Below are 23,459 nucleotides of genomic sequence, written 5' to 3'. Positions count from 1 at the left end.
TCATTCTGAAAAGCTTTCCTGAAAAGCTTAAAGACCCTGGGAGTTTTCTGATACCGTGCATATTAGAAGGTGACTGCACCAAGACAGCTTTATGCGATCTTGGGGCAAGCATCAACCTAATACCTGCATCCACTATCAGAAAGCTTGGCTTAACTGAAGAAGTTAAACCAACCCGGATATGTCTCCAACTTGCTGATGGTTCCACTAAATACCCATCAGGCGTGATTGAGGACATGATTGTCAGAGTTGGGCCATTCGCCTTTCCCACTGACTTTGTTGTGCTGGAAATGGAGGAGCACAAGAGTGCTACTCTCATTCTAGGAAGACCCTTCCTAGCAACTGGACGATCCCTCATTGACGTCCAACAGGGGGAAATAACCCTGAGAGTCAACGATGACGAGTTCAAGTTGAACGCTGTCAAAGCCATGCAGCATCTAGACACATCAACAGACTGCATGAAAGTTGACCTTATTGACTCTTTGGTAGAAGAGATCAACATGGCTGAGAGTCTCGAATCAGAGTTGGAAAACATCTTTAAAGATGTTCAGCCTGATTTGGAGGATTCAGGGGACATGAAAGAGCCTCTGAACTTTCTTCTGAAAGAGGAAAAACCTCCTAAACCAGAGCTCAAGCCACTGCCACCATCCTTGAAATATGCATTTCTAGGAGAAGGTGACACTTTTCCAGTGATCATAAGCTCTGCTTTAAATTCATAGGAAGAGGAAGCACTTATTCAAGTGCTAAGGACACACAAGACAGCTCTTGGGTGGTCCATAGGTGACCTTAAGGGCATAAGCCCAGCTAGATGCATGCACAAAATCCTATTGGAGGATAACGCCAAACCAGTGGTTCAACCACAGAGGCGGCTAAATCCAGCCATGAAGGAAGTGGTGCAGAAAGAGGTCACCAAATTACTAGAGGCTGGGATTATTTATCCCATTTCTGATAGCCCCTGGGTGAGCCCTGTTCAAGTCGTCCCAAAAAAGGGAGGCATGACAGTGATTCATAATGAAAAAAATGAACTGGTTCCTACAAGAACAGTTACAGGGTGGCGCATGTGTATTGACTACAGAAGGCTCAATACAGCCACCAGAAAGGATCATTTTCCTTTACCATTCATAGACCAGATGCTAGAGAGACTAGCAGGTCATGATTATTACTGCTTTTTGGATGGCTATTCAGGCTATAACCAGATTGCAGTGGATCCCCAGGATCAAGAGAAAACAGCATTCACATGTCCATCTGGAGTGTTTGCTTACAGAAGGATGCCATTTGGGCTATGTAATGCGCCTGCAACCTTCCAGAGATGCATGCTCTCTATTTTCTCTGACATGGTGGAAAAATTTCTGGAAGTCTTCATGGATGACTTCTCAGTATATGGAGACTCATTCAGCTCCTGTCTTGATCACCTGAAACTTGTTCTGAAAAGATGCCAAGAAACCAACCTAGTTTTAAACTGGGAAAAGTGTCACTTCATGGTGACTGAAGGAATTGTTCTTGGGCATAAAATCTCAAACAAGGGAATAGAGGTGGATCAAGCAAAAATAGAGGTAATTGAAAAATTACCACCACCTGCCAGTGTCAAGGCAATCAGAAGCTTTCTGGGGCATGCAGGATTCTATAGGAGGTTTATAAAGGATTTTTCAAAAATCGCAAAACCTCTAAGCAATCTGCTAGCTGCTGACACGCCATTTGTGTTTGACACAGCATGCCTGCAGGCGTTTGAAACGCTGAAAGCTAAGCTGGTCACAGCACCAGTCATTTCTGCACCAGACTGGACATTGCCATTTGAGTTAATGTGTGATGCCAGTGATCATGCCATTGGTGCTGTATTGGGACAGAGGCATGACAAGCTTCTGCATGTCATTCATTATGCCAGTCGCGTTTTAAATGATGCCCAGAAAATTTACACAACCACAGAAAAGGAATTACTTGCAGTGGTTTACGCCATTGACAAGTTCAGATCCTACTTAGTAGGATCAAAGGTGATTGTGTACACTGACCATGCTGCTCTTAAGTATCTACTCACAAAGCAGGATTCAAAACCCAAGCTCATCAGATGGGTATTGCTTCTGCAAGAGTTTGATATAGAAATAAGAGACAGAAAAGGGACAGAGAACCAAGTGGCTGATTATCTGTCCCGGATAGAGCCAGTGGAAGGGACGTCCCTCCCCTTTCTTGAGATCTCTGAGACGTTCCCTGATGAGCATCTATTTGCCATTCAGGAAGCACCATGGTTTGCCGATATTGCAAACTATAAAGCTGCACGGTTCATACCCAAGGAGTACAATAGAATACAAAAGAAGAAATTAGTTACTGATGCAAAGTACTACTTGTGGGATGAACCCTATCTCTTTAAGAGATGTGCAGACGGAATTATCCGTAGGTGTGTCCCCAGAGAGGAAGCACAGAGAATCCTATGGCATTGCCACGGATCTCAATATGGAGGCCATTTCGGAGGTGAGCGAACAGCCACCAAGGTCCTCCAATGTGGCTTCTATTGGCCCACACTCTATAAAGATTCCCGAGAGTTTGTACGTAATTGTGACAGTTGCCAAAGAGCTGGTAATCTACCTCATGGTTACGCCATGCCTCAACAAGGAATCTTGGAAATTGAGTTGTTTGACGTATGGGGAATTGACTTCATGGGACCTTTCCCATCATCATAGTCAAACACTTATATTCTGGTGGCAGTTGACTATGTATCAAAATGGGTTGAGGCTATTGCCACACCCACCAATGATACTAAAACAGTGCTGAAGTTCCTCCAGAAACATATTTTTAGCAGGTTTGGTGTCCCTAGAGTACTAATCAGTGATGGGGCACTCACTTCTGCAATAAACAGCTTTACTCTACCATGGTTCGGTATGGAATTCGCCACAAGGTGGCCACTCCATATCATCCACAAACCAATGGGCAGGCTGAAGTCTCTAACAGAGAATTAAAGAGAATCCTGGAACGGACAGTAAATACCCGTAGAAAGGATTGGGCAAGGAGCTTGGATGATGCTCTGTGGGCTTACAGAACAGCATTCAAGACCCCTATAGGGACCTCTCCATACCAACTGGTGTATGGTAAGGCATGTCACCTGCCCGTGGAACTGGAACATAAGACCTACTGGGCAACCAGATTCCTAAACTTTGATGCCAAATTAGCAGGAGAAAAAAGATTGCTCCAGCTAAATGAGCTAGAGGAGTTCAGATTCACAGCTTTCGAAAATGCCAAGCTATATAAAGAAAAATAAAAAAAGTGGCATGACAGAAAGCTGTCATCTAGAATCTTTGAACCAGGACAGAAGGTTCTGTTGTTTAACTCTAGACTCAGGCTATTCCCCGGGAAACTGAAATCCCAGTGGAGGGGACCATACGTGATTACAAGTGTATCACCATATGGTTATGTGGAGCTTCAAGATATTGATTCTGATAAGAAGTTCATTGTCAATGGACAGAGAATCAAGCATTATCTAGAAGGCAACATTGAGCAAGAATGCTCAAGGCTGAAGCTAGATTAAAAGCTCAGCAAGGTCCAGCTAAGAACATTAAAGAAGCGCTTGTTGGGAGGCAACCCAATGTTTATCTAATTCTTATTTTTATTGTTTTTCATGTTTTCTTAGGTTCATGATCATGTGGAGTCACAAAATAAACAAAAAAAAATCAAAAACGGAATCAAAAATAGCAGAAGAAAAATCACACCCTGGAGGAGCATCTGTCTGGCGTTCAAACGCCAGAACAAAGCATAGTTCTGGCGCTGAACGCCCAGAACAAGCATGGTTCTGGCGTTCAACGCCAGAAATGGCAGCAAAGGGGCGTTGAACGCCCAAAATGGGCACCAACCTGGCGCTGAACGCCCAGAGTTGTGTGCAAGGGCATTTTGCATGCCCAAATTGGTGCAGGGATGTAAATGCCTTGACACCTCAAGATCTGTGGACCTCACAGGATCATTTCAAGATCTGTGGACCCCACAGGATCCCCAGCTTCCCTCCTCATAATCCTAGTTTTTTATTTCCACATCTTCTTCTTTATCTATTCCCTCTTCTTTTGCTCGAGGGCGAGCAACATTCTAAGTTTGGTGTGGACATCACAATTATGTGAAGGATCTATAGCTCAGTGGTAGAACATGTGGCTGCAAATCAAGAGATATCTCAGGGGATGCACTTCCCTCCACATAATTATTGGAAGCAACTGAGGATAGAAATACCAAAAATCACTAGGAATCAAGCCACAAAGGCAAGGAAGAGACATAAAAGAGCTCAAGAACATCATTGGTGCCTCAAGAAGGAAATGCCATCATCACTAAGGTGGACTCGTTCCTTGTTCTTACTTTCTCTGTTTTTTGTTTTCTCTATGCTAAGTGCTTATCTATGTTTGTGTCTTCATTACATGATCATTAGTAGTAATTAGTTTCTAGTTTGATTTTATCCCCAATTAAGTTATAGTCTATTTTTCTTATCATCAACAAACATGAATAAAATAGTAGATCTTTTGAATAAGAGGTAATAAAATTTCGAGTTTTTAATAAGAAAAATTCTAATTAGTAACATGTGGTGGCAATGCTTTCTGTCTTCTAAATGAATGCTTGAACAGTGCATATATCTTTTGAATTTGTTGTTTAAGACTGTTAAATATGTTGGCTCTTGAAAGAATGATGAACATGAGACATGTTATTGATAATCTGAAAAATCAAAAAAATGATTCTTGAAGCAAGAAAAAGCAGCAAAGAACAAAGCTTGCAGAAAAAAAAAATAATAATAGAAAGAAAAAGAAAAAGCAAGCAGAAAAAGCCAAAAGCTCTTAAAACCAAGAGGCAAGAGCAAACAGCCAATAACCCTTAAAACCAAAAGGCAAGGGCAAATAAAAAGGATCCCAAGGCTTTGAGCATCAGTGGATAGGAGGGCCTAAAGGAATAAAATCCTGGTCTAAGCGGCTAAACCAAGCTGTCCCTAACCATGTGCTTGTGGCGTGCAGGTGTCAAGTGAAAACTTGAGACTAAGCGGTTAAAGTCAAGGTCCAAAGCAAAAAGAAGAGTGTGCTTAAGAACTCTGGACACCTCTAATTGGGGACTTTAGCAAAGCTGAGTCACAATCTGAAAAGGTTCACCCAGTTATGTGTCTGTGGCATTTATGTATCCGGTAGTAATACTGGAAAACAAAGTGCTTAGGGCCACGGCCAAGACTCATAAAGAAGCTGTGTTCAAGAATCATCACACTGAACTAAGAGAATCAATAATACTATCTGAATTCTGAGTTCCTATAGATGCCAATCACTCTGAGCTTCAATGGATAAAGTGAGATGCCAAAACTGTTCAGAAGCAAAAAGCTGCTAGTCCCGCTCATCTAATTAGGATCTGAGCTTCAATCAAAAACTCTGAGATATTATTGCTTCTTAACCTATTAGTCTTCTATTTTATTTGTCTAGTTGCTTGAGGACAAGCAACAGTTTAAGTTTGGTGTTGTGATGAGCGGATATTTTATACGCTTTTTGGGGATAATTTCATATAGTTTTGAGTATGTTTTAGTTAGTTTTTAGTCTATTTCTATTAGTTTTTAGGAAAAATTCATATTTCTGGACTTTACTATGAGTTGTGTGTTTTTCTGTAATTTCAGGTATTTTTCTGGCTGAAATTGAAGGAGCTGAGCAAAAATCTGATTCAGGCTGAAAAAGGACTGCTGATGCTGTTTGATTCTGACCTCCCTGCACTCAAAGTGGATTTTCTGGAGCTACAGAACTCGAAATGGCGTGCTTCTAATTGCGTTGGAAAGTAGACATCCAGGGCTTTCCAGCAATATATAATAATCCATACTTTGCACAAGAATAGACGATGTAAAATGGCGTTCAACGCCAGTCCTCTGCCCAATTCTGGCATCCAGCGCCAGAAAAGGATCAAAAGCTGGAGTTGAACGCCCAAACTGGCATAAAAACTGGCGTTCAACTCCACAAATGGCCTCTGCACGTGAATCTCTTAAGTCTCAGCCCCAGCACACACCAAGTGGGCCCCAGCACACACCAAGTGGACCCTAGAAGTGGATCTCTCCATCATCCATCATAGTCTATCCAATTTTTGTAAACCTAGGCTACTAGTTTAGTATTTAAACAACTTTTAGAGACTTATTTTGTATCTCATGATATTTTAGATCTAAACTTCGTATTCTCTGACGGCATGAGTCTCTAAACCCCATTGTTGGGGGTGAGGAGCTCTGCTGTGTCTCGATGAATTAATGCAAGTATTTCTGTTTTCCATTCAAACACGCTTGTTCCTATCTAAGATGTTCATTCGCGCTTAACTGTGATGAAGGTGATGATCCGTGACATTCATCACCTTCCTCAAACCATGAACGTGTGCCTGACAACCACCTCCGTTCTATATCCGATTGAATGAGTATCTCTTAGATTCCTTAATCGGAATCTCCGTGGTATAAGCTAGAACTGATGGCGGCATTCATGAGAATCCGGAAAGTCTAAACCTTGTTTGTGGTATTCCGAGTAGGATTCAAGGATTGAATGACTGTGACGAGCTTCAAACTCCTGAAGGCTGGGCGTTAGTGACAGACGCAAAAGGATAGTAAATCCTATTCCAACCGGATCGAGAACCAACCGGTGATTAGCCGTGCTGTGACAGAGCGCGTGAGCGTAGTTTTCACTGGAAGGACGGAAGGCAGCCATTGACAACGGTGATCCACCAACACACAGCTTGCCATAGGAGGACGTGCGTGCGTGAATCAGAAGACAGAGGAAAGCAGAGATTCAGAAGACAAAACATCTCCAAAACTCCAACATGTTCTCCATTACTGCACAACAAGTAACTTTTAATTTATGCTCTACTGGTTACTCACAATTCAATTGACAAACATAATTGACTTCCTGACTAAGATTTACAAGATAACCATAGATTGCTTCAAACCAACAATCTCCGTGGGATTCGACCCTTACTCACGTAAGGTATTACTTGGACGACCCAGTGCACTTGCTGGTCAGTGGTACGCGTTGTGAAAAGTGTGATTCGCAATTCGTGCTACCAAGTTTTTGGCGCCGTTGCCGGGGATTGTTCGTGTTTGAACAACTGACGGATTATTTTGTTGCTTAGATTAGGAAAATTTTTTCTTTTTTGGTTTAGAGTCTTTTATTAATTACCCCTTGTTAAAATACTTTAAACTTATAGCTCAGTTATTTAGAACGTGGTGTTTACATTCATAATAATTGGCTATCATATTTTTAAAAAAAAAAAAAAACCTTTTTCAAAAATAATTTTTCTATTAAATCATGTGCCAAACTTTAAGTTTGGTGTTTTCTTGTTGATTCCCCTTTGATTTTCGAAAATTTTGGTTTGGTTTTCTAAAAATTTTAAGTTTGGTGTTCTTCCTTCATGTTCTTGTGTTCTTGTGAGTCTTCAAAGTGTTCTTGAGTTTCCTTGTGTCTTGATCTTAAAATTTTTAAGTTTGGTGTTCCTTGGTGTTTTCCCTCCAAATTTTTCAAAAACAAGGAGCATTAGATCTAAAATTTTTAAATCTTGTACTATCTTATTGTTTTTCTCTTTCCTCACTAAATTCAAAAATATCTTTTCAAAATATCTTTTCTAACTTCCTATCTTTTCAAAATTTGTTTCAACTAACTAACCAACTTTTTGTTTGTTTCTTAACTTTTTCAAAACCACCTAACTAACTCTCTCTCTCTCAAATTTTCGAAAATATCTCCCCTCTTTTTCAAAAATTTCGTTTTTTTTAACTAATTATTTTTAATTTTTTTTTTTACGAAAAAAAAAATTTATTTCAAAATTCAAATTCTTTTTAGTTATTTTATTTTATTTAAGTATTTACTTCTTATAAAATAAAATAAATAAAAAGGTAAATCAGTCCAAGTTATATCCATAGATCCATCATGGACATAAGTGGAGATGGACAGTCCAGGAGGACTTTGGGGTCATATTCTAACCCCTCTACTGCTTCGTATGGGAGTAGCATATGCATACCCTCCATTGGAGTTAGTAGCTTTGAGTTGAATCCTCAGCTCATTATCATGGTGCAGCAAAGTTGCCAGTATTCCGGTCTTCCACAGGAAGAACCTACAGAGTTTCTGGCACAATTTTTACAAATTGCTGACACAGTACATGATAAGGAAATAGATCAGGATGTCTACAGACTATTACTGTTTCCATTTGCTGTAAAAGATCAAGCTAAAAGGTGGTTAAATAACCAACCTAAGGCCAGCATAAGAACATGGAAACAGCTGACAGAAAAAATCCTGAATCAATATTTCCCTCCAAAAAGGATGACACAGCTAAGGCTGGACATCCAAGGCTTTAAACAAGGAGATAATGAATCTCTTTATGATGCCTGGGAGAGATACAGAGAGATGCTACGAAAATGCCCCTCTGAAATGTTTTCAGAGTGGGTTCAGTTAGACATCTTCTACTATGGGCTTGCAGAAGGAGCTCAAATGTCTTTAGATTACTCAGCTGGTGGATCTATCCATATGAGAAAGACAGTTGAAGAAGCTCAAGAGCTCATTGATACAGTTGCCAGGAATCACCATCTGTATCTAAGCAGCAACCCTTCCATGAATGAAGAGGTTAAAACAGTAACTGCTGAATTCAGTACTGTAAAACAAGCTGCTGAATTCAATCAGCAATTAGATTTTCTAACAAAACAGCTAGCTGAATTCAAAGACAGGTTACAGGAGACAAGGATAGCTAATATACATATGGACGAACAGTTTAAGCAAACAAAGCAGCAGCTATCAAAGCAAATAGCAGAAGAATGCCAAGCAGTTCAATTAAGAAGTGGGAAAACATTAAATACCCCACCTCAAGGCATCAAAAATTCAAGAAATGAGCGACCCACCAAAGATTCCCCTGAGGACAGTAAGAGCCCAGGGAAAAATAATTCTGGCACTAAAACGCCAGAAAATGGGTGGAAGGCTGGCACTGAACGCCCAGACCATGCCCAAAACTGGCGTTCAGCGCCAGAAACAAGGCAGGATTGGCGTTCAACGCCAGAAATAGGCAAGAATCTGGCGTTGAACGCCCAACAGAGGCACATTTCTGGCGTTCAGGCGCCAGAAACAGACAGTGAGCTGGCGTCTAACGTCACTCCAGCTTCTGACTCTGGCATTCAATTGCCAGTGAGGGATCAGACACACACAAGTGCTGATAACAACCCCTCTAAAAAGGCTTCTTTAACCACTAAGGTTGAGGAATACAAAGCCAAGATACCTTATCCTCAAAAACTCCAGAAAGAGGAGCAGGATAAGCAATTTGCTCGCTTTGCAGATTATCTAAGGACTCTTGAAATAAATATTCCATTTGCAGAGGCACTTGAGCAAATACCTTCTTATGCCAAGTTCATGAAAGAGATCTTGAGTCATAAGAAGGAGTGGAGAGAAACAGAAAGAGTTTTCCTCACTGAAGAATGCAGTGCAGTCATTCTGAAAAGCTTTCCTGAAAAGCTTAAAGACCCTGGGAGTTTTCTAATACCATGCATACTAGAAGGTGATTGCACCAAGACAGCTTTATGCGATCTTGGGGCAAGCATCAACCTAATACCTGCATCCACTATCAGGAAGCTTGGCTTAACTGAGGAAGTTAAACCAACCCGGATATGTCTCCAACTTGCTGATGGTTCCACTAAATACCCATCAGGCGTGATTGAGGACATGATTGTCAGAGTTGGGCCATTCGCCTTTCCCACTGACTTTGTTGTGCTGGAAATGGAGGAGCACAAGAGTGCTACTCTCATTCTAGGAAGACCCTTCCTAGCAACTGGACGATCCCTCATTGACGTCCAGCAGGGGGAAATAACCCTGAGAGTCAACGATGACGAGTTCAAGTTGAACGCTGTCAAAGCCATGCAGCATCCAGACACATCAACAGACTGCATGAAAGTTGACTATATTGACTCTTTGGTAGAAGAGATCAACATGGCTGAGAGTCTCGAATCAGAGTTGGAAAACATCTTTAAAGATGTTCAGCCTGATTTGGAGGATTCAGGGGACGTGAAAGAGCCTCTGAACTTTCTTCTGAAAGAGGAAAAACCTCCTAAACCAGAGCTCAAGCCACTGCCACCATCCTTGAAATATGCATTTCTAGGAGAAGGTGACACTTTTCCAGTGATCATAAGCTCTGCTTTAAATTCACAGGAAGAGGAAGCACTTATTCAAGTGCTAAGGACACACAAGACAGCTCTTGGGTGGTCCATAGGTGACCTTAAGGGCATAAGCCCAGCTAGATGCATGCACAAAATCCTACTGGAGGATAATGCCAAACCAGTGGTTCAACCACAGAGGCGGCTAAATCCAGCCATGAAGGAAGTGGTGCAGAAAGAGGTCACCAAATTACTAGAGGCTGGGATTATTTATCCCATTTCTGATAGCCCCTGGGTGAGCCCTGTTCAAGTCGTCCCAAAAAAGGGAGGCATGACAGTGATTCATAATGAAAAAAATGAACTGGTTCCTACAAGAACAGTTACAGGGTGGCGCATGTGTATTGACTACAGAAGGCTCAATACAGCCACCAGAAAGGATCATTTTCCTTTACCATTCATAGACCAGATGCTAGAGAGACTAGCAGGTCATGATTATTACTGCTTTTTGGATGGCTACTCAGGCTATAACCAGATTGCAGTAGATCCCCAGGATCAAGAGAAAACAACATTCACATTTCCATCCGGAGTGTTTGCTTATAGAAGGATGCCCTTTGGGCTATGCAATGCACCTGCAACCTTCCAGAAATGCATGCTCTCTATTTTCTCTGATATGGTGGAAAAATTTCTGGAAGTCTTCATGGATGACTTCTCAGTATATGGAGACTCATTCAGCTCCTGTCTTGATCACCTGAAACTTGTTCTGAAAAGATGCCAAGAAACCAACCTAGTTTTAAACTGGGAAAAGTGTCACTTCATGGTGACTGAAGGAATTGTTCTTGGGCATAAAATCTCAAACAAGGGAATAGAGGTAGATCAAGCAAAAATAGAGGTAATTGAAAAATTACCACCACCTGCCAATGTTAAGGCAATCAGAAGCTTTCTGGGGCATGCAGGATTCTATAGGAGGTTTATAAAGGATTTTTCAAAAATCGCAAAACCTCTAAGCAATCTGCTAGCTGCTGACACGCCATTTGTGTTTGACACAGCATGCCTACAGGCGTTTGAAACGCTGAAAGCTAAGCTGGTCACAGCACCAGTCATTTCTGCACCAGACTGGACATTGCCATTTGAGTTAATGTGTGATGCCAGTGATCATGCCATTGGTGCAGTACTGGGACAGAGGCATGACAAGCTTCTGCATGTCATTTATTATGCCAGTCGCGTTTTAAATGATGCCCAGAAAAATTACACAACCACAGAAAAGGAATTACTTGCAGTGGTTTACGCCATTGACAAGTTCAGATCCTACTTAGTAGGATCAAAGGTGATTGTGTACACTGACCATGCTGCTCTTAAGTATCTACTCACAAAGCAGGATTCAAAACCCAGGCTCATCAGATGGGTATTGCTTCTGCAAGAGTTTGATATAGAAATAAGAGACAGAAAAGGGACAGAGAACCAAGTAGCTGATCATCTGTCCCGGATAGAGCCAGTGGAAGGGACATCCCTCCCCTTCCTTGAGATCTCTGAGACGTTCCCTGATGAGCATCTATTTGCCATTCAGGAAGCACCATGGTTTGCCGATATTGCAAACTATAAAGCTGCAAGGTTCATACCCAAGGAGTACAATAGAATACAAAAGAAGAAATTAGTTACTGATGCAAAGTACTACTTGTGGGATGAACCCTATCTCTTTAAGAGATGTGCAGACGGAATTATCCGTAGGTGTGTCCCCAGAGAGGAAGCACAGAGAATCCTATGGCATTGCCACGGATCTCAATATGGAGGCCATTTCGGAGGTGAGCGAACAGCCACCAAGGTCCTCCAATGTGGCTTCTATTGGCCCACACTCTATAAAGATTCCCGAGAGTTTGTACGTAATTGTGACTGTTGCCAAAGAGCTGGTAACCTGCCTCATGGTTACGCCATGCCTCAACAAGGGATCTTGGAAATAGAGTTGTTTGATGTATGGGGAATTGACTTCATGGGACCTTTCCCACCATCATACTCAAACACTTATATTCTGGTGGCAGTTGACTATGTATCAAAATGGGTTGAGGCTATCGCCACACCCTCCAATGATACTAAAACAGTGCTGAAATTCCTCCAGAAACATATCTTTAGCAGGTTTGGTGTCCCTAGAGTGTTAATCAGCGATGGGGGCACTCACTTCTGCAATAAACAGCTTTACTCTGCCATGGTTCGGTATGGAATTCGCCACAAAGTGGCCACTCCATATCATCCACAAACCAATGGGCAGGCTGAAGTCTCTAACAGAGAATTAAAGAGAATCCTGGAACGGACAGTAAATACCCGTAGAAAGGATTGGGCAAGGAGCTTGGATGATGCTCTGTGGGCTTACAGAACAGCATTCAAGACCCCTATAGGGACCTCTCCATACCAGCTCGTGTATGGTAAGTCATGCCACTTGCCCGTGGAACTGGAACATAAGGCCTACTGGGCAACCAGATTCCTAAACTTAGATGCCAAATTAGCAGGAGAAAAACGATTGCTCCAGCTAAATGAGCTAGAGGAATTCAGATTCACAGCTTTCGAAAATGCCAAGCTTTATAAAGAAAAATCAAAAAAATGGCATGACAGAAAGCTGTCATCTAGAATCTTTGAACCAGGACAGAAGGTCCTGTTGTTTAACTCTAGACTCAGGCTATTCCCCGGGAAACTGAAATCCCGGTGGAGGGGACCATACGTGATTACAAGTGTGTCACCATATGGTTATGTGGAGCTTCAAGATATTGATTCTGATAAGAAGTTCATTGTCAATGGACAGAGAATCAAGCATTATCTTGAAGGCAACACTGAGCAAGAATGCTCAAGGCTGAAGCTAGATTGAAAGCTCAGCAAAGTCCAGCTAAAGACAATAAAGAAGCGCTTGCTGGGAGGCAACCCAATTTTTATTTATTCTCATGATTTTTCATGTTTTATTAGGTTCATGATCATGTGGAGTCACAAAATAAATATTAAAAATTGAAAACGGAATCAAAAACAGCAGAAGAAAAATCACACCCTGGAGGAAGCACCTGTCTGGCGTTCAACGCCAGAACAGAGCATGGTTCTGGCGTTCAATGCCAGAAATGGCTAGTAAATGGGCGTTGAACGCCCAAAATGGGCACCAACCTGGCGCTGAATGCCCAGAGTTGTGTGCAATTCCCTCTTCTTTTGCTCGAGGGCGAGCAACATTCTAAGTTTGGTGTGGTAAAACAATTATGTAAAGGATCTATAGCTCAGTGGTAGAACATGTGGCTGCAAATCAAGAGATACCTCAGGGGATGCACTTCCCTCCACATAATTATTGGAAGCAACTGAGGATAGAAATACCAAAAATCACTAGGAATCAAGCCACAAAGGCAAGGAAGAGACATAAAAGAGCTCAAGAACATCATTGGTGCCTCAAGAAGGAAATGCCATCATCACTAAGGTGGACTCATTCCTTGTTCTTGCTTTCTCTGTTTTTCGTTTTCTCTATGATAAGTGCTTATCTATGTCTGTGTCTTCATTACATGATCATTAGTAGTAATTAGTGTCTAGTTTGATTTTATCCCCAATTAAGTTATAGTCTATTTTTCTCATCATCAGCAAACATGAATAAAATAGTAGATCTTTTGAATAAGCGGCAATAAAATTTCGAGTTTAATAAGAGAAATTCTAATTAGTTAAATGTGGTGGCAATGCTTTTTGTCTTCTGAATGAATGCTTGAACAGTGCATATGTCTTTTGAATTTGTTGTTTAAGACTGTTAAATATGTTGGCTCTTGAAAGAATGATGAACATGAGACATGTTATTGATAATCTGAAAAAAATCATAAAAATGATTCTTGAAGCAAGAAAAAGCAGCAAAGAACAAAGCTTGCAGAAAAAAAAAAGAGAAAAAAGAAAAAGCAAGCAGAAAAAGCCAATAACCCTTAAAACCAAAAGGCAAGGGCAAATAAAAGGGATCCCAAGGCTTTGAGCATCAGTGGATAGGAGGGCCTAAAGGAATAAAATCCTGGTCTAAGCGGCTAAACCAAGCTGTCCCTAACCATGTGCTTGTGGCGTAAAGGTGTCAAGTGAAAACTTGAGACTGAGCGGTTAAAGTCAAGGTTCAAGCGAAACGAAGAGTGTGCTTAAGAACTCTGGACACCTCTAATTGGGGACTTTAGCAAAGCTGAGTCACAATCTGAAAAGGTTCACCCAGTTATGTGTCTGTGGCATTTATGTATCCGGTGGTAATACTGGAAAACAAAGTGCTTAGGGCCACGGCCAAGACTCATAAAGAAGCTGTGTTCAAGAATCATCACACTGAACTAAGAGAATCAATAACACTATTTGAATTCTGAGTTCCTATAGATGCCAATCACTCCGAGCTTCAATGGATAAAGTGAGATGCCAAAACTGTTCAGAAGCAAAAAGCTACTAGTCCCGCTCATCTAATTAGGATCTGAGCTTCAATCAAAAACTCTGAGATATTATTGCTTCTCAACCTATTAGTCTTCTATTTTATTTGTCTAGTTGCTTGAGGACAAGCAACAGTTTAAGTTTGGTGTTGTGATGAGCGGATATTTTATACGCTTTTTGGGGATAATTTCATATAGTTTAGAGTATGTTTTAGTTAGTTTTTAGTTTATTTCCAGTAGTTTTTAGGAAAAATTCATATTTCTGGACTTTACTATGAGTTGTGTGTTTTTCTATAATTTCAGGTATTTTTCTGGCCGAAATTGAAGGAGCTGAGCAAAAATCTGATTTAGCCTGAAAAAGGACTGTTGATGCTGTTGGATTCTGACCTCCCTGCACTCAAAGTGAATTTTCTGGAGCTACAGAACTCGAAATGGCGTGCTTCCAATTGCGTTGGAAAGTAGACATCCAGGGCTTTCCAGCAATGTATAATAGTCCATACTTTGCACAAGAATAGACGACGTAAACTGGCGTTCAACGCCAGTCCTCTGCCCAATTCTGGCGTCCAGCGCCAGAAAAGGATAAAAAACTGGAGTTGAACGCCCAAACTGGCACAAAAACTGGCGTTCAACTCCACAAATGGCCTCTGCACGTGAATTACTTAAAGTCTCAGCCTCATCACACACCAAGTGGGCCCCAGCACACCAAGTGGGCCCCAGAAGTGGATCTCTGCATCATCCATCATAGTCCACTCATATTTTGTAACCCTAGGCTACTGGTTTAGTATTTAAACAACTTTTAGAGACTTATTTTGTATCTCATGACATTTCAGATCTAAACTTTGTATTCTCTGACGGCATGAGTCTCTAAACCCCATTGTTGGGGGTGAGGAGCTCTGCTGTGTCTCGATGAATTAATGCAAGTATTTCTGTTTTCCATTCAAACACGCTTGTTCCTATCTAAGATGTTCATTCGCGCTTAACTGTGATGAAGGTGATGATCCGAAACATTCATCACCTTCCTCAAACCATGAACGTGTGCCTGACAACCACCTCCGTTCTATATCAGATTGAATGAGTATCTCTTAGATTCCTTAATCGGAATCTCCGTGGTATAAGCTAGAACTGATGGCGGCATTCATGAGAATCCGGAAAGTCTAAGCCTTGTCTGTGGTATTCCGAGTAGGATTCAAGGATTGAATGACTGTGACGAGCTTCAAACTCCTGAAGGCTGGGCGTTAGTGACAGACGCAAAAGGATAGTAAATCCTATTCCAACCGGATCGAGAACCAACCGGTGATTAGCCGTGCTGTGACAGAGCGCGTGAGCGTAGTTTTCACTGGAAGGACGGAAGGTAGCCATTGACAACGGTGATCCACCAACACACAGCTTGCCATAGGAGGACGTGCGTGCGTGAATCAGAAAACAGAGGAAAGCAGAGATTCAGAAGACAAAGCATCTCCAAAACTCCAACATGTTCTCCATTACTGCACAACAAGTAACTTTTAATTTATGCTCTACTGGTTACTCACAATTCAATTGACAAACATAATTGACTTCCTGACTAAGATTTACAAGATAACCATAGATTGCTTCAAACCAACAATCTCCGTGGGATTCGACCCTTACTCACGTAAGGTATTACTTGGACGACCCAGTGCACTTGCTGGTCAGTGGTACGCGTTGTGAAAAGTGTGATTCGCAATTCGTGCTACCAGGAGTCTACTACGTCAGGGATATAGGCCCCGCACACTTCCTGTAGTAGAGAAGGAAATAACCATAACAAATCATGCAGCATAAAATCTACCACGCCAGAGATATAGGCTCCGCACACTCTCAACAACAACTCGTCATGCAGCAGACAATCTGCTACGCCGGAGATATAAACTCCAGACACTCTCAACAACACCTCGTCATGCAGCAGACAATCTGCTACGCCGGAGATATAGGCTCAGCACACTCTCAAAACTCCAATCATTTCCTCATTATTACTTTCTAAGTTCTCAACTCATCACAACCATCATCAATTCATAATTCCATTCCGAACTCATTAGTTCATTAGTTTCTCAAATCATTGTCAATAATCACCAAGTTCACTACTCTTCCTTCCCTCTCCACTAAACTCATCCTCAGTACACCAGAAACCTAAACCTCTATTCTCTAACTTTTCAAAGTCAAACCCAAATTAAATCTCCTAGGACCTCTCCCATGTCCTAATACCCAAAAATAAGCCAAAGAGTCTTAACTTAATGCCTCAGAAGTATACAACATTATTGGGAAAGTAAAATAGTGTAAAAACAAAGTTTAAGTTATAAAACAGGGTGTGTGCGTGCGAACGCCCAGGGAGATTTTTAAGACATGTGCGTACGCACAAGTGCAATTTTTCACAATTCTATTCGCTCGCATAAGCTATGCTAGTGCTCCTAACAGACTGCTTTTTCCAACGTGTGCGTGCGCACAGGGCTGTGCGTACGCACAGGTTGTAAAACCTCATTGGGTATGTGTGCGCACAAGCTGTGCTAATGCTCAAAACAGGAAGTCTTCCCCTGCCTGTGCATATGCACAGGGCCGTGCGTGCGCACAAGGCTGTGCGTGCGCACATACCAGAAATCACAAAATTCTGCAATTTTGCAGGATTTCAGATTTGACTCCAAACTTTGAATGATCATAACTTTCTTTACAAAAGTCCAAATTTTACAAACTTTATATCAATTTGAAGAGTTCTCAATGGACTTTAAGTCTAAACAAGTTTCAAAAATTCTTGAAAATTGTGGCACATGTTATGACCCGTCAAATTTCACTAAAAACCAATTTTTACCAAAAAGCCTTTAAATCTCAATTTTACCAAACTTTCAACCAAAACCAAACTGTTTCGAGGGTTACCTGAAACTGTAGGTCGATCTCGGATGAGATCTTCTGTACTGGTTGGAGATGACGTGTTCGGCTGGCTGGTGGCGGCCGAAGCTGTTGTGTCCGACTTGTTGGACTGGCTGCACTTCTGATCCTTGGCCACCGGAGGGTGGGGGGTACCTGCAAGAGACTCCGATGCTTAAGTTAGCATGGGTATTAAACAGGTTTTTAGTAGACTCAGAGTATGAGTTATACCTGGGTGCTCCAGTGTATTTATAATGATGAGGAGTGACCTTTCTAGATAAGATAAGTTAGTTATCTTATCTTATCTTATTTTATCTTTGGGTGAGGTCAGCTTATCTTCAAGGGAACCGCCCTTATGCCTGTGGATTTGGGTCGTGTTCCTCTATTTGGGCCCTTTATTGGGCTTTCCTGTCGATTGGCCGAGATCTTTAGAAGAAGAGGTCGGATAGTCTGACCTGAAGAGGTCGGTCGCTTTGTCGCCAATCATCCCGGGTCGGATAGCTCGACCCTGGGTATGAACAGTGCCCCTGCTTGAGCTCGGTCTTCTTTTTTGAGGTCGAGTCCTTTGACTTCGGTCCTTCTTTGGTGAAACCAAGTTCAAGCATTTCGTCGATTTCTTCCTTTTGTAGAATCTTTTGAATGTAGAACATTTTCCTCTAAAGGCGCGTGCTTTTATACCAGCGCTTTGTTCTTGGGAACGTGCGAGGGTTTAATACCTTCATTAATTGGTATTAATTGCCCCGTTTTCCCTTGGCTTTTTATTTTGAATTTCACAATAAAAAACGGTTTCTCTTCTTCGCTCTTCTTCGTAACTTCTCCCTTTACTCTCTCGGTTTCTGTTTCTTGCCTAGAGTTCATAGTTCCTTCTTGTGACGCCTGCTTTGCTACTGCTTTTTGTGGAAGAGTAGTGATTCTGGACTTCACCTTCCACTTTTTGCTTTTGCTGAGTTCGAGGGGTGGCTCTTCCGCCTGTCGCTTCCGCTTTTTTGCTTTCCTTTGCGGCTTTCTCCCATTTTCCCAGGTTTGGTTCTTCTTCTTTCCTCTTTCTACGTCACTTTTGTGCCTGCTTTGAGAAAGTATTGATTTTGCTTGGAGAAAGTTTGGATCTTTCTGCTTTTGTTGTGCCAGATTGCTGTTGTAATGTGTGTTCTGGGAGAAAGTCTGGATCTTTATTGCCTTTTCTTTTTGTTTGACGTTTGCACGTTATCATCGTTTTTGTTTGTGCTTTTGATTTTGAAGCTTTGTAGTGATGATTTTGTTTGATTTCTGAAAAAAAAGATATTTCTGCTTTGGCATGTTTGATGTTGGTGATGCTCCTTACTGATAGACTGTAGGAAGATAGTGGCTTCGATGACTTTGTGTTTTTTCTTCTTCGAAATGTTTGCTATTTGAAATCTTCTCTTTGTTTGGGGGCTGCCGAGACATAAGCTGTAGATTTTTCCTGAAGCCTTGCTTTGCCACTGCCTCCAAAGGATGCCCCAGGACTTTGGTTTGAGTCTTGGGGGTTTTTCTTTTCTGTTTGTTCGTCTATATCATTTTAGTCGAGTTACTTTGCCCCTCCTCCGAGATGTTTTTTAGTAATCCAATCTTCTTTTCTTTTTGTAGGATTAGTTGGCCTCATGTCTTCTCGAAATAACGTTGTAGAGGTGTCTTCCAAAGTTTCCGAGGGGATGTTCGATTGGCTGGACTCCCTTGTCCTAATGTGTGTCTCAGTTGTGGATGCTGAATTTTGTGTAGAGCTGAGAAAACGTCATAGGATCTGTGGTAACAGTGCTCAGGAGAGGGATTATGAGTTTGTAGCTCCAGACTCTGATGAGAGGGCTTGTTTTCCTACTTTCGTCGAGGGGGAGCGTCCCTTCTTCTACGCCTATGAATATTTCTTCAGCCAGTTGGACGTTACTTTTCCTTTTACCGCTTTCGAGGCCGACTTGTTGTGGTCATGTAATATTGCTCCATCCCAGCTTCATCCGAATTCCTGGGGTTTTATCAAGATTTTTCAACTGCTTTGCCAAGAGTTAGGCGTAACACCTTCTAAAACTCTTTTCCTCTATCTTTTTGTCTCGGCCAAGCCCGGAGGTTCTTCCAAAAAGAAAGCTTCCTGGGTTTCTTTCAGATCGGCCCAGGGGCATAAAGTTTTTGCCATGTATGATGAGTCCTTTAAAGATTTTAAGAATTATTTCTTCCGAGTCCGTGCTGTTGAGGGGGTCCGCCCCTTTTTTCTTGATGAGAATAACGAGCCTGCTTTTCCTCTAGAGTGGAAAAAGAATGTGAGAGTGCCACGTTATACATGGGAGATGCTTAATGAGGTTGAGCGGACTTTTGTAGTTGTTCTTGAAGATTTGTGGGGGGAACCACCCCATCTGGATACAAAAAGATTCTTGAGTGATCCATCTTTGGTTCGAACTGCTTTGGGTACTGTCTGACTTATTTTTATACTTGCTTCTGAGATTTTCTTCTCCTATGTTGTAACTCGTCATTTGTGGTTGATTCTGTATTTTCAGAGATGTCGAAAAACAATGATTTCATGAAGGCCTACAAGAAGACGAAGAAGGCTGCTGCTGCTCAAAACATCTCGGCCAAGGCGGCCGGAGAGGGATCTTCTCAAGTATCTGTGAAGCCGCCCGTGCCAAGTTCTCCTGGGCCAAGGAAGGTGATCCCCACTCCTCGAGTTCGTCTGACTGATCATCCACAGACTTCTGCCATCGCTTCTAGTGCTCCTCCCAACAAGAAACAGAAAACAATTGAGGCTTTTAACCTTGACGCCCCTGATTTCAATGCAATCGAATTCGTAGATCAGCAAATCGGTCCCTATGGTACCCTCCCCATGGATGATATGTCGATCCTTCGCCATCTGAATTTTATGACCCGAAACAGTGTTAAAATGGCATATATGGGGGCTGCCCTGTACCGAACTGCTCAGAATCTTCCTCTCCATGCCACCAAGGAATTTATGGAGAAGGCTAAACAGGAGTTCGACCGAATGAAGTGCCTGAAGAAAGAGCTTGAGGTAAAGGTAGCCAAGTTGGAGAAGGATCTGGAGAACGAAAAGGCGAGTTCCCTTGCTCTGGCGGCTTCTGTGTGGTTGGCCGAGGACACAGCATTGAGGCATAAGGACAGTTTTGTGACATCTTATCGGGAGGTGGTGCACCTGAGGGAGGAGTTGGAGAATGCGCGAGCTGATTACTCCGAGCTACAAGGTCATCTTGTTGGCAGCGTAACTGCTGCCTATGAGAGCTTGAGGGAGCAGGTTCGGATTATTGCTCCCGAGGCCGACCTTACTCTTTTCAGCCTAGATAATGTTGTGAGGGATGGTAAGATTGTCCCTGATGACCAGGATGATGATGATGTTGAACCTCCCCCTGTGTCTTCTGCAAAAGTGTCGACCTCTTCAGTTCCTCCGGTTGTGTCTGATCCGGATTGCCAGATTCTGAACCGGGATGATGGAACCGTGGATGCTGTGCCTATTCAGACTCGGCCTCCTTCTCCCCGTATTGATGCTGCCGGGAAGGCTCCCGATCTTTGCTGATTTCTCTTTGGATATTTGTGTAGTTGGCCCGGCTTGTGAGCTTTTTAAACTCTTTATTTGTAGTTTGGATATTTTGCTGACTGTTGGTATTTCTTTTGGTTGCTTGTTTAGCAACTTTCATTTTGAAAAACAACAAGTAGTTTCTAAGCTTTTGGGCTTGACCCTGAAGCTTTTATAATGTTGTATTTCATATCATGCTTGTTTGCGCTTGTCTTTAGCACTTTTTGAAAATGTCGGAGACTTCGGCCTCTTTAAATTGTTTTGAACTTATTGCTTGTGGGTTGAATCTTTCGAGGTTGTGGATGGGCAATTCCAACTTGTTTCTCGGTTTCTTGCTTTCGCCTGTATAACCGATTTCTTTACGTTGGTCCTCTCTAACTTTGTCAGGTCTCTTTCAGGGATTACTTTTATAACTTGTTTATAGGAGACCGACTTTGTTAGGTCGATCTCTTCTAAGTTATAACAATTCCTCTTTTATAGGGTTGGCCAGACCTCTTTTCAGGGATTTGCTGATAACTTGGGTTGACTTGGTCCGACTTCTCAACGTCGGCCAGTCTTTAAGTTATTATTTAGCAATCCATAAGACCTCGTCAGGTTCTATTTCAGATCACTTTCGATAACTTCTTACATTATTCTGTGTTCATCTTTGCCGATTTGTAGAAGGTGGTTTCTGTCTTTGTTTGGTCGACCTTTTTAGATGAATCTCATTTTCATCTTTATTGGTCTTCCATCGTGATCATGCAGTGAATCTGTTTTTCACTTTCTGCCGATCTGTTGCTTTATAATCGGACGATGAATGCTTCAGATTAATGCGTCTTGAGAATTTGTAGAATATCTAAAATATATTTTATTCAAAAGAAAATGCAAATATATACATGCGGGAGTTTTTCATCCCTTTAAGTCGAATAATTTCTGGATCTCAACTTGGTGCCTCATTAAAAAACCTTTTCAGGAAAAAGAGTGCATCCTATGACGGGATCTTCTAGCTATAGTACCTTCTTAGGTTGTATGCATGCCATGATCTGGGGAGCTCTCGTCCATCGAATTCTGACAGTCTGTAGTAGCCCTTTCCAAGTACTTCGGTAACTCGGTAGGGTCCTTTCCAGTTTGCTGCCAGCTTTCCTTCTCCAGGTCGAGTTGCTCCAATGTCATTTCGGATTAGGATGAGATCATTCTCAGCGAAACTTCTTGGCACTATCCTTTGATTGTATCTCGAAGCCATTCAGCGCTTTAGCGCTTCTTTCCTGATCCGAGCTCTTTCTTGGATTTCTGGAAGTAGGTCGAGCTCTTCTCTTTGTAGTTGAGAGTTGGCTTGTTCATTGTAGTGTACCACTCTAGGGGATCCTTCCTCGACCTCTACTGGGATCATTGCCTCCACTCTGTATGCTAATCGAAATGGTGATTCGTTTGTGGTAGAATGTGGTGTTGTTCGATATGCCCATAGGACTTGTGGAAGTTTTTCGGCCCAAGCTCCCTTTGCTTCTTGCAGTCTCCGCTTCAGCCCAGCCAATATGACTTTGTTGGCAGCTTCGGCCTGTCCATTGGCTTGAGGATGTTCGACGGAGGTGAATTGGTGTTTTATGTTCAAGTCGGCTGCTAATTTCCTGAATCCTGCATCTGTGAATTGAGTGCCATTGTCCGTGGTGATGGAGTGTGGAACTCCGAACCTTGTGACAATGTTTCTGTATAAGAATTTTCGGCTTCTTTGAGCAGTGGTGTTGGCTAGGGGCTCTGCCTCAATCCACTTTGTGAAATAGTCTATCCCAACTATGAGAAATTTGACTTGTCCCGATCCTTGGGGAAAGGGTCCAAGAAGGTCGAGTCCCCATTTTGTGAATGGCCAAGGTGAAGTTACGCTGATGAGTTCTTCTGGCGGGGCGATGTGGAAGTTGGCATGTTTCTGGCATGTGGAACATGTCTTTACAAACTCTGTAGCTTCTTTTTGTAGAGTTGCCCAGTAAAATCTCGCCCGAAGTACCTTTTTGGTGAGAGCTTGTGCTTCGAGATGATTACCACAAATGCCGTTGTGTACTTCCCCTAAGACTTCCCTTGTGTTAGAGGTCGGCACACATTCCAATAATGGTATCGAGATTCCTCTCTTGTATAGGGTGTTGTTTATAATAGTGTAGTACTGAGCCTCCCGTTTTAACCTCTTTGCCTCTTTTTCATCTGTGGGGAGTGTTTCTGCTTTGAGGTAGTTAATTATGGGGGTCATCCATCCTTGATCCTGACTTGTTATGGCTAGGACTTTTTCCTTTTCCGAGATTGACGGGTTCTGTAGCATTTCCTGGATGAGGCTTCTATTGTTGCCTCCTGGTTTGGTGCTGGCTAGTTTTGAGAGTGCATCAGCTCGGGCATTTTGTTCTCGGAGTATGTGGCAGATCTTATATTCTCCGAGTTGTCCGAGCTATTTCTTGGTTTTATCCAAATATTTTTTTATGGTGGGATCTTTGGCTTGGTAGTTTCCTGTTATTTATGAGGTGACTACTTGTGAATCACTGAAGATGTTGAGTTTTTGAGCTCCAACCTCCTTAGCCAGCTTCAAACCAGCTAGTAAGGCTGGGAGCCCAAATTTGAGGGAAAGCTCAACTTGGGTTCC

General features: G+C 42.2%; 1 protein-coding gene across 1 annotated transcript; it reads left to right on the top strand.

Annotated features, from left to right (window-relative positions):
• The first annotated feature begins 20,215 nt into the window (after window positions 1-20,215).
• On the top strand, window positions 20,216-20,860 carry LOC148581193 (uncharacterized). Its single transcript, XM_088492326.1, has one exon. It carries the CDS (start codon window positions 20,216-20,218, stop codon window positions 20,858-20,860), a length of 645 nt encoding a protein of 214 aa, XP_088348452.1.
• Window positions 20,861-23,459: the final 2,599 nt, after the last annotated feature.

The sequence above is a fragment of the Arachis ipaensis genome, chromosome B10 (genome assembly GCF_059453495.1).
Source record: "Arachis ipaensis isolate K30076 ecotype BB chromosome B10, ASM5945349v1, whole genome shotgun sequence".
Taxonomy (NCBI): domain Eukaryota; kingdom Viridiplantae; phylum Streptophyta; class Magnoliopsida; order Fabales; family Fabaceae; genus Arachis; species Arachis ipaensis.
This window is presented reverse-complemented; position numbering and strand designations above follow the sequence as displayed.

Coding starts and splice junctions, on each gene's coding strand:
- LOC148581193 (XM_088492326.1), top strand. CDS start 20,216: ATGGCATATATGGGGGCTGCCCTGTACCGAACTGCTCAGAATCTTCCT.